Below are 11,514 nucleotides of genomic sequence, written 5' to 3'. Positions count from 1 at the left end.
ACTCAATTTTTGAGGTGGAAAGAACTTTGCCAAGAAGGCATTGACTAGCTTTTCCCAAGAGTCCAGGCTTTCTTTAGGTTGAGAGTCCAACCATGTTCTAGCTCTGTCCCTTACAGCAAAAGGGAATAGCATAAGTCTATAGACCTCAGGGTCAACCCCATTAGTCTTGACAGTGTCACAGATTTGCAAGAACTCAGCTAAGAACTGATGAGGATCTTCCAATGGAAGTCCATGGAACTTGCAATTCTGTTGCATTAGAGAAACTAATTGAGGCTTAAGCTCAAAGTTGTTTGCTCCAATGGCAAGGATAGAGATGCTTCTCCCATAGAAATCGGGAGTAGGTGCAGTAAAGTCACCCAGCACCTTTCTTGCATTGTTGGCATTGTTGTTTTCGGCTGCCATGTGTTCTTCTTCTTTGAAGAATTCGGTCAGGTCCTCTAAAGAGAGTTGTGCTTTGGCTTCTCTTAGCTTTCTCTTCAAGGTCCTTTCAGGTTTAGGATCAGCCTCAACAAGAATGCCTTTGTCTTTGCTCCTGCTCATATGAAAGAGAAGAGAACAAGAAAGTGTGGAATCCTCTATGTCACAGTATAGAGATTCCTTAAAGTGTCAGAGGAAAAGAAGAGTAGAAGACAGAAGTAGAAAATTCGAACGTATCAAAGAAGATGGAGTTCGAATTTTGCATTAAGGGATAGTGTTAGTCCATAAATAGAAGGATGTGAGAAGGAGGGAAGTAATTTTCGAAAATTAAGTAAGAAATTTTGAAAACATTTTGAAAAACACTAATTAATTTTCGAAAACCAAGAGCGGGAAAGAGATCAAGTGATTTTTGAAAAAGATTTTGAAATTAGAAATCAAAAGGATTTGATTGAAAACTATTTTGAAAAAGATGTGGTTAAGAAAATATGATTAGTTTTAAAAAGATGTGATTGAGAAGATATGATTTGAAAAACATTTTAAAAAAAAAAGATTTGATTTTGAAAATTAAAAACTTGACTAACAAGAAAAGATATGATTCAAACATTAAACCTTCCTAAACAGAAAAGGCAACATACTTGAAATGTTGAATCAAATCATTAATTGATAGTAAGTCTCTTTGAAAATGGAAAGAAATTGATTTTGAAAACACATGATTGAAAAGATATGATTTGAAAAAGATTTGATTTTGAAAAACTTTGAAAACCTGAAAAAAAATTGCATTGAAAAACAGAATCTTCCCTCTTGTGCCATCCTGGCGTTAAACGCCCAGAATGGTGCACATTCTGGCATTTAACGCCCAAAATTATACCCTTTTGGGCGTTAAACGCCCAACCAGGTACCCTGGCTGGCGTTTAAACGCCAGTCTGTCCTTCTTCACTGGGCGTTTTGAACGCCCAGCTTTTCTGTGTAATTCCTCTGCTGTATGTTCTGAATCTTTAATTTCTCTGTAGTATTGACTTGAGAAGACACAAATAAAAAATATTTTTGGATTTTTAATAATAAGGAAAAATTAAAATGCAACAAGAATCAAATAACTATGCATGCAAGACACCAAACTTAGCAGTTTGTATACTACTGACACTAATGAGAATGCATATGAGACACATAAAACACCCAAGTCAAGAGAATTCAAAGATCAGAGTAAGAAATCATCAAGAATTATTTGAAGATCCTTAAGAACACATGAATGGATGCATGCAATTGACACCAAACTTAAGATGAGACACTAGACTCAAACAAGAAATTTTTGGATTTTATGAATTTTTTGATTTTTTTGTGTTTTTCGAAAATTAAGTGGAAAAAGATATCAAAATTCTTAATGAGAATTCCAGGAATCATGCAATGTTAGTCTAAAGCTTCAGTCTAAAGGAATTAGACATGGTCAGCCAAGCTTCAGCAGAACATTGCATTCAAGAGCTAAATTGATGAAGATCAATCAGCTTTGGTGATGATAAGAACATCACCTTGAAACACTAGAATTCATTCCTAAGAACTCTGAAGAAAAAATACCTAATCTAAGCAACAAGATGAACCGTCAGTTGTCCAAACTCAACAATCCCCGGCAACGGCGCCAAAAACTTGGTGCACGAAATTGTGATCAATACTTTTCATAAATCAAATAATCCCCGGTAATGATACCAAAAACTTGGTGTTCAATACCATGGCATAAACACAACTTCACACAACTAACCAGCAAGTGTACTGGGTCGTCCAAGTAATAAACCTTACGCGAGTAAGGGTCGATCCCACAGAGATTGTTGGTATGAAGCAAGCTATGGTCACCTTGTAAATCTTAGTCAGGCAAACTCAAATGGATATGGTGATGAACGCATAAAAACATAAAGATAAAGATAGAGGTACTTATGTAATTCATTGGTAGGAACTTCAGATAAGCGCATGAAGATGCCTTCCCTTCCGTCTCTCTGCTTTCCTACTGTCTTCATCCAATCCTTCTTACTCCTTTCCATGGCAAGCTTATGTAGGGTTTCACCGTTGTCAGTGGCTACCTCCCATCCTCTCAGTGAAAATGTTCCTATGCTCTGTCACAGCATGGCTAATCATCTGTCGGTTCTCGGTCAGGCCAGAATAGAATCCAGCGATTCTTTTGCGTCTGTCACTAACGCCCCGCCTGCTAGGAGTTTGAAGCACGTCACAGTCATTCAATCATTGAATCCTACTCAGAATACCACAGACAAGGTTAGACCTTCATTCTCTTGAATGCCGCCATCAGTTCTAGCCTATACCACGAAGACTCTGATCTCACGGAATGGTTGGCTCGGTTGTCAGGCGAGCACTCGGTTGTCAGGCGATCAACCATGCATCGTGCAATCAGGAATCCAAGAGATATTCACCTAATCGAAGGTAGAACGGAGGTGGTTGTCAGTCACACGTTCATAGGTGAGAATGATGATGAGTGTCACGGATCATCACATTCATCAAGTTGAAGAACAAGTGATATCTTAGAACAAGAACAAGCGGAATTGAATGGAAGAACAATAGTAATTGCATTAATACTCGAGGTACAGCAGAGCTCCACACCTTAATCTATGGTGTGTAGAAACTCCACCGTTGAAAATACATAAGAACAAGGTCTAGGCATGGCCATGAGGCCAGCCTCTCAATGATCTAAGATAGCATAACAATGAAGATAGCTACCCCTCGATGTCTCAATACAATAGTAAAAGGTCCTACTTATAGAAAACTAGTAGCCTAAGGTTTACAGAAATGAGTAAATGACATAAAAATCCACTTCCGGGCCCACCTGGTGTGTGCTTGGGCTGAGCAATGAAGCATTTTCATGTAGAGACCTCTCTTGGAGTTAAACGCCAGCTTTTATGCCAATTTGGGCGTTTAACTCCCATTTTGGTGCCAGTTCCAGCGTTTAACGCTGGGATTTCTGAGGGTGACTTTGAACGCCGGTTTGGACCATCAAATCTTGGGCAAAGTATGGACTATCATATATTGCTGGAAAGCCCAGGATGTCTACTTTCCAACGCCGTTGAGAGCGCGCCAATTGGGCTTCTGTAGCTCCAGAAAATCCGCTTCGAGTGCAGGGAGGTCAGAATCCAACAGCATCTGCAGTCCTTTTCAGTCTCTGAATCAGATTTTTGCTCAGGTCCCTCAATTTCAGCCAGAAAATACCTGAAATCGCAGAAAAATACACAAACTCATAGTAAAGTCCAGAAAAGTGAATTTTAACTAAAAACTAATAAAAATATACTAAAAACTAACTAGATCGTACTAAAAACATACTAAAAACAATGCCAAAAAGTGTACAAATTATCCGCTCATCAATCGACCAAAGTCAGGATGCTTGAGCACGACTTCCCCAAAGAGATCGAAGCTCTGAAAGCACGATCTCACGGAAAGGTCCGAACTCAAGCAGGGGCACTGTTCATACATTGGTTTGAGCTATAAAGGACCGGGTTGGCCGACCTCTTGGAAGGTTGACCCATGACCGACCTCTTCACAAAGAGCTCGGCCAAATCACCATAAGAGGCCCAAGCAGGCCCAAACAGAGGAATTCAGTCCAATCTAAAGACAACCAAAGCCTAGGAAGATAAAGGCGGTTCCCCTAAAAAGATAAGATGACTTCACTCAAAGATAAGATAAGATAACTATCTTATCTCCAGAAAGGTCACTCCACACTACTATAAATACACTGGAGCACCCAGGTATAACTCATACTCTGATTCTACAAAAAACCTGCCTAAAGCACATGCTAACTTAAGCATCGGAGTCTCTTGCAGGTGCCACCACCCTCCGATAATCAAGGATCAGCAGCTCCACCAGATCCAACAAGTCGGACAAGACAGCACCAACCACCACCGCAGATCTTGTCCGAGATCGACCTATAGTTTCAAGTAACCCTCGGAACAGTTTTGAACTCAATTTCATATGAAAAGAACTGTGTCTTAAGTTTGATTAAAGAATCCCATTTTTAGAAGTTTTGGTGAATTTACAGTATTTAATTAGATCGGTGAAGAACGATTATTTGGGTCTTTTAAAAATTATTGAACTTAAGAATGAAGTATACTTGTCTAGATAGATGCAGTGGTATGATTTCATTTGCTGTGGGATATAGTGAAGTATAATTGTCTAGGTAGATGCAGTGATGTTATTCTACTTGCTTCGGGATGTAGTAACCTAATAATGATAATGGATCTGAGTTTTAAATACACATGCCTGAGTAGACGTAGTAGAATGATAATGATATTGGATCTGAGTTTCAAATATACATACATTGCCATCAGCATCACCATGTTTACGTTCGTCACCACCGATTTATTCGCCACTACAAACACCCTGAGCCCCACCATTACTAGTAACACATAGTTCAGTTGCACATGAAACATGACTGTCACCAAGGAGCAGTACATCATTGGTTTCGTCACTTTCAAGAACACCCTCAATAAATACAACAAGGTGTTTGTTAAAAGCTCTATGATTTTTTTGAAGTTCATCCTGAGAAGATTTTTGGGGATGAATAGCATTATTTTGACACAAGAGAATTTATGGGGATGAATGGCATTGTTTTGACACTAATGATGAATTTAGGGATTGGTGTGAAAGTGAGGTTGTTAGAGAGGAATGGAATGGAAGGATTTTAGGAAAATAAAAAATAATACCAAAAGGTTGGAAGGATTTGAAAAAATTGAAATAAGAATAGAAAAATTGGGGGTAGAGGATTTGGAAAGGGAGTTGGGAGTTTGGGGGTGATAGTTAATAGAATGAGAGAATGAAAATAGGGTGATTAGGTTAGTTTAGAGGAATAATTTAAAAATTTTGATAGTTTTTTAAAGTTTGAATAGGTTTATCTATCAAAGTTTATCTTAAGTTAGTTTTAATTTTTTTTATGGTAAGATTTATCGGCATCAAAATTTTTTATGGTTAATTTTGGTACTTTACACTATTTTATTTAATAATAGGGGTATTTTATTAATTATTCTTGTTTCAGTCTCGATATTTAGCTTACACCAAACAAAATAAAAAGACACAACTCAGTCTTATACACTACAAATTAAATATAATACAGAAATTTAATGAAGTCTCTATCTCCTAGTCTCTATCTCTCAGTTTTAGTCTCCTTTCCAAACGCAATTTTAGGATCCAGACCTATCCAACCCATATGAAAAAGAAAGAGCAATTATTCAAATCAATCCCTGAGATTTTTAAAACCGGACATTTCAGTTCCAAAAATTTTAAAGCACATAAAATAATCTCCGAAGTTTACCTCTGTATGACAATATAGTCTCTCATCAATTTTTGCTATTAGTCAATAATCTTGACTGCTGACGTAAAAAGTTAACTTACATACGTGGCCATTAAGTATCCACGTGTGTAAAGTGGACAATTCAGTCATTGGACTTATTAACAAAACAATGTCATTTAAAATTCAATCCCATTCCTCTCTTTAAGCATGTTGCAAAGGAAAATGAGAAATCCTAATTCATCCCCTAAAGTTACTTTGTTTCAATGGCCAATAGTAGATAAAGATTAGTCAGTTCTAACTGCTCTAACTGCTGTAGAGGAAAGTCAGCCACAATATCACCAATAACAAGGGATTAAGTAAGGGACAATTTCTGAAGTGTTTTTGTGAGTTATATGTAATTATTGCCAAATCAAACACAAAAGAGAATCTCATAAAGTTATTCTTTGGAGTCTAATATATAAAATAATTAATTCTATTCTATTGTGATTTTACATATGATTTAAATATGTAATGTTTTTGAGTTTTATGTTGCTGCAGAAAAAATAACCTCATTGTAATTTCTTTGCTCGATTTAATACGGTCTTTGACATTAATATGAGAAAGGTACCATGGATGATGTTGTGATGTTGATTATTTGGATGGTGTGGTTGGTGGATTTAAAAAAAAAAATTGATTGAGTAGGAGAGGGTAGTTGTATTAAAACATTCACCAATTACACCATCCAATTAATTATCTTTTTAAGTATATACCCATTTTGGTTCTCAAAAATTTTTAAATTGGATACTTTAGTTTCCAACTAAAATTAATTACTCGATTGGTCCCTAACAATTAACTCCGTTAGTAACTTAGGTCCTTTACTCTATTAATTCTAACGGAGGACAAAATAATCTCTGACAACTTTAACAAGGGACAAAATGGTCCCTGATCTCCTCTATTCAGAAACGACACTGTTCTCTCTCAATTTTCATCATATCTCGCATAACACTAACAGTCTAACACTGTAACTTCAAACTACACAATGCACACTCTATAAATTTAATGTTCACAAGAAAAAAAAACCTCAACTTGTTCTCAACCAATTCATATTCAGAAACCAATGCCTATGTCTCTCAACTAGTTGTGGTCTTCGATAAATCCCATAAATCCAGACAACAAGTCTGATTTGTTAAGACTCATCGTCGTCGTTGCCACCTCCCTCCTCTTCTGCCCTAACATCTCCATGATCACATTGTCCACCACTCCAATCGTTTCTTTTAGCTTCTTCTTCGAACCAATGTTTAGTAATCGCTTCAGTTTCCATATGAGCGGCAACGGCAACATTGCTCGTTGTAATAGCTTGGATGCGAGGTCGAAACTGTCTGCCAACTTGGACTCCGGGAAAAAAGGAATGAAGTACTCGGTGTCTATTTCAAATGAAAATTTGCATATGATGTCGAAGGATAATCTTCTCATAATGTTCTAATGTCTAACAATCTATATTACTTGTCGGAGAGTGGAGAAAGGTGTGCCCTTGGAGTAGTTGTGGAACTTGATCTTGAGGATGTCGTAGACGTTGTCGGGGGTTGGAGGTGATGTTATCAAAGACGTGAAAGTGTATGCTTTTGGTGGGTGAAGTACAGAGGAAGTAGATGTACCCGTCACAAAGATTTAGGAAGTGTGTGGTCCATGACATGTTGAGATAGGTACGACACGTGTGACAATTACACCATGGCTTAATCTTGGAGTTAAAGAGGAAGAAGGAAAAGATGGAAAAGAAGACTGTGAATGTGAAGAATGAGAGTATGAATGTTAGGGTATGCGAGATATGATAAAAATTGGGGAAGAACATTGTCGTTTTTGAATAAAGGGGTCAGGGATCATTTTGTCTCTTGTTAGAGTTGTTAGGGATCATTTTGTCCCATATTAGAGTTTTCAGGGACCATTTTGTCTTCTGTTAGAGTGGATGGAGCCAAGGACCTAAGTGACTGACGGAATTAATTGTTAGGGACCAATCGAGTAATTAATTTTAGTTTGGGACTAAAATATTTTATTTAAAATTCTTTGAAGACCAAAATAGACAAATACTCTATCTTTTTTTATATATATGAATTTAATTTTTATGTATAGATAATATTTTATAAATTTATATAATTATAACTATCTATTTAAATAATTATTTACGTAGTTAATATAAAAATAATTAATTTTTATTAATATAACAAATTAACAATTACACATTATGTAATTGAATGTAGTGTCAAAATTAAATTCTATTTATATGCAGTAAGTTAATAACGTTGGAGCTTTTGAAATTTTAGCTGTTATTCCTGCGGCGTTTTGATGGACGCTCTTGCTTCTCCCCGCCACCGCTCCACAATTGAAATTCCCAGCGCAGAACACAATAGCGAGAATCAGAAGGACACCGATTGCTCGAGTCCTATGCCTGAGATCGTGAATTGCGCCTCGGAAGTAGCAGAACCGATTAACAGATGCGAGAACGGAACCCTAATGAAGAGAAGGGCCAGCCTTGGTGATTCCGAAGCGACGTCGTCGACGAGTTCCGTGCGGAAAACGAAACGCAAGGGGGTGGCGTTCAAACGACGGAACTCTAGAGTCGCCGTTGCTCGCCGGAAAAGGGGTAATGTGGACGAAATTGGCCTTCCTCTTGGAATGTCGTTTGCCGCCGTTATGGCTCAGGTGAATAATGAAATTCCCTTCAACCTTATTTCTGTTTTGAATCATTTTCAAGTACCTTGTTTCTCTTTGCTGATAAAAATGAAGACTTGTATTTCTGTTCAATTGTTACAAACTAAAAAGATCAAGTTTTTAATTCTCTGAGGTACTGCTTTTTTTTTCTCATATAATTATTTGTCTTCGGCAATTATTGTTTAATACCAACTCTTATAAATGTGCTTGTTTTCTTTCATAGTGCTTTAACTTCGTCAATTATTGATTAATCTTGTGCTTCTTTTCTTTTTCTCTTTTCTTTTCTTTTTGGTTTAGGTTCTGTATAGAAGAGATGCAGCAGCTGAAAGCATGTCGCCCACTCATCTTTCGTCGGTAATTTCCTCTCTCTATATCTATTTCTTGATGCAAACTTAAATAAAATTCAATTGGTATATGCGACCAGAGACTACGGTATATCATTTATAAAGGATTTCCAACAGATGAATCATTCAATTATCTGTTACAATTGTGATATCTTTGGAAAATTAAGTAATGGAATTTATATTACTGAAATCATGTAGGTGATGATGCATGTGTTTTTTATTGGCTAAACCTTACACGCTTTATTGGCATTGCTGATAACTTCATTTTCTGCCTTAACCAATTTCATTGTTCAATTACGTTGTAGATGTGCACCTCAGCTATCAGAGAATCGCTAGCCAATGTAAGCCAGGCAACAATTGCTGATTCATCCTTGATTGCGGTTTTTCTACGTTTCAATAGCAGTTCATATCAACAGTAAGCAAAGTCCATTTTGCTCAAGCGAATTTTTTGGGTCACTTGTTGTGACTATTGCATATTGTCCCACAGGTTTTCGGAGACAAGCTGGATGGCCTGACGAGGAATTTTGAGCAGTCTTTTGGTAGCACATTGAGTACACTTAGATTAATTTATGAATCATCTACAAACAATGAAGGGAATAAAGTTAATGATATGAAGAAGGAAATTCCAAATCCTAAATTGAGTCTTGACAAAAAGGATTTCTCAAGAGATATTGTCATTGAAGATGGAAATTCTGGGGCAGCATCTCCTACTGAATATGTTAATCGCAATGGGATGAAGGAGAACATTCATGTGGATTCAGTTAGTCGTCATATGGATCCAGTTGATCGTGGTCTGATTTTGCATGGGCAACAAAATCAGTTGATATCTTTTTCTCGAAGCTCTTCTGGGTCAGTAATTGATAATCCTATCGTCAGTGTTTTTGAGAAATCTATTGTAGAGCAGTCTCGTTCTAATGACCTCAAGGAAATAGAACTTGGCTTTACAATGAGAAAATTGAAATTGAAAGAGGCACAGTTGTCTCTCAACATGGATTCGAATAACCTAGAAAGATCTAAGTTAGCCATGGGAGCATCAAAGGTGTCTTTCAAAGTTGAAAAGTTTAAGAACCAGTTAGAAGATACAAAATATGGAGAGCTGAGTAAAAAGTGCATAGATTGTCTTATTGCTGGTCTGTTTCTTATGTCATCTTCACTGCTGTATGGTGCTTATGTATACTCCTATGAAAGGATTGTTGAGGTCACCGAATCATGTTCGCCATCAACTGAGGTACGCATAATCTTTCTTCTCAACATTTTGGTTCAGTGCGGTTGAAGCTACTTTGTCATGCTTTTTTCACGAAATGATGATAATCCTTTTCTTGTTTTAAGGACCAGATAGTAATTTTATGGATAATGGAATCTGAGAAATACTTTTTAACTAAATTTACAGAGTGAAAAATAACTGAAACTCCAATAGGAAGGATATCATTGAAAGTTTATTTACAAAAAAGGAAAAAAATCATCAAACTTTGTGATTAAGGTTTATGTGTCTAATTGCAAGTGCTTATGTCATTGCTTGGGGTTAAAAATTGATCATCATTTTCCTTGTTATAAGATTTAAGATTTAAGATGAGTAAAATAAAGGATGCAATCATGGCATTCCTACAGCAATCTAAGCTGTATACTATTCTAGCTCTGTCTTGGCTTAATTTGCAAATACTAATGCCACTTTTTCCTCCCAATTTTAGGACTCTTCCTCTTGGTGGACTCCCAAATCAGTGTCCTATTTCAATTCAAGGTTGAATATTTTGTGGTGTCAAGTTCAAGTTATGAGCCGAATGATATTTGGTGTCTTGATGATATTTGCAATTGCATATTTGCTCCTCATGAGGTCAACAACATCATCACAGAATATGCCAGTTACTTTCATCCTTTTGATGTTAGGAGTTGGTTGCGGATATTGTGGCAAGCTGTGTGTAGATACATTGGGAGGGAATGGTTATGTGTGGCTCTTATATTGGGAGACGCTGTGCTTGCTGCATTTCTTCTGTATTGGCTTCACATCCGTTTTCTACCAAGTCCTTTATGGACCCGTTACGCCAGCACAAACATTTAAGGAGAATCCCATTATCCGGTACTGGATTCGCCGATTTCTGTTCTATGCTACTTTGCTCGCGTTTCTTCCGTTGCTTTGTGGTCTCACGCCTTTTGCAAGCCTATCAGAATGGAAAGACCATTTATTATTGAAGGTGTCAGATTTTAGCGAAATCGATTCCTAAATCCTTCCTCTTTACACCTTGTGCCTTACTATGAGATGCCTATAGAATGTGGTAAACCAACAAGCCAAGCTCCATGTATTTATTGTATTTGTGTCCATATTTTACCTTTTTGCCTGAGTAATGAGTATGCTTTGCTTGTGGTAAGTGAACAAGCCAAGTCGTGTTATGCTAATTATTCCCCGTACAGTGTAATATTGTAAGTTATGCAATGAGTATTGCATTTGGCAGCCATGTTTTGAATTGGATAAATTGATCCTTGTTTTGTAATTTAAGTATAAGAATACAGGAATACGATATAGTACGGGTGTTGCAAGGTAGAACAAATAAGTATGCTTAATTGCATAAATCAAAATAGAAATATTTAAGTTAAATTTAAATTGTTCTACGGAATTATGAAGTTCTCAAATCATTTTTGGTATTAAGTTTACGTGAATCAATCATATGAAAAAGTGAAAATAATGGGAAAAAATAAAGTGATTAGGGAGTAGGACCTGTCGAAATATTATATTGACTAAATTTTTGAATTGGTCCTCAAATATGTTTTTGATTTGCCATTTTAATCTTTTAATTTGTTTTA

At 36.6% G+C, this 11,514-nt stretch overlaps 1 protein-coding gene across 1 annotated transcript; it reads left to right on the top strand.

The window, feature by feature from the left end:
- The first annotated feature begins 7,907 nt into the window (after positions 1-7,907).
- LOC112715823 (protein CPR-5) lies at positions 7,908-11,261 on the top strand. Its single transcript, XM_025767643.3, has 5 exons — positions 7,908-8,365; positions 8,672-8,728; positions 9,024-9,059; positions 9,206-9,946; positions 10,407-11,261. The coding sequence occupies exons 1-5, from the start codon at positions 8,009-8,011 to the stop codon at positions 10,935-10,937; spliced, it is 1,722 nt and encodes a 573-aa protein (XP_025623428.1). The 5' UTR covers positions 7,908-8,008; the 3' UTR covers positions 10,938-11,261.
- Positions 11,262-11,514: the final 253 nt, after the last annotated feature.

Source organism: Arachis hypogaea, chromosome 10 (genome assembly GCF_003086295.3).
Source record: "Arachis hypogaea cultivar Tifrunner chromosome 10, arahy.Tifrunner.gnm2.J5K5, whole genome shotgun sequence".
In the NCBI taxonomy this organism is placed as follows: domain Eukaryota; kingdom Viridiplantae; phylum Streptophyta; class Magnoliopsida; order Fabales; family Fabaceae; genus Arachis; species Arachis hypogaea.
This window is presented reverse-complemented; position numbering and strand designations above follow the sequence as displayed.

Excerpts from the sequence above, each read along its gene's own strand:
- LOC112715823 (XM_025767643.3), top strand. The coding sequence starts at position 8,009 with ATGGACGCTCTTGCTTCTCCCCGCCACCGCTCCACAATTGAAATTCCC. Across the intron at positions 8,366-8,671 it reads TTGCCGCCGTTATGGCTCAG|GTTCTGTATAGAAGAGATGC; the intron begins GTGAATAATGAA and ends TTTTTGGTTTAG. Across the intron at positions 9,060-9,205 it reads TCAGAGAATCGCTAGCCAAT|GTTTTCGGAGACAAGCTGGA; the intron begins GTAAGCCAGGCA and ends ATTGTCCCACAG.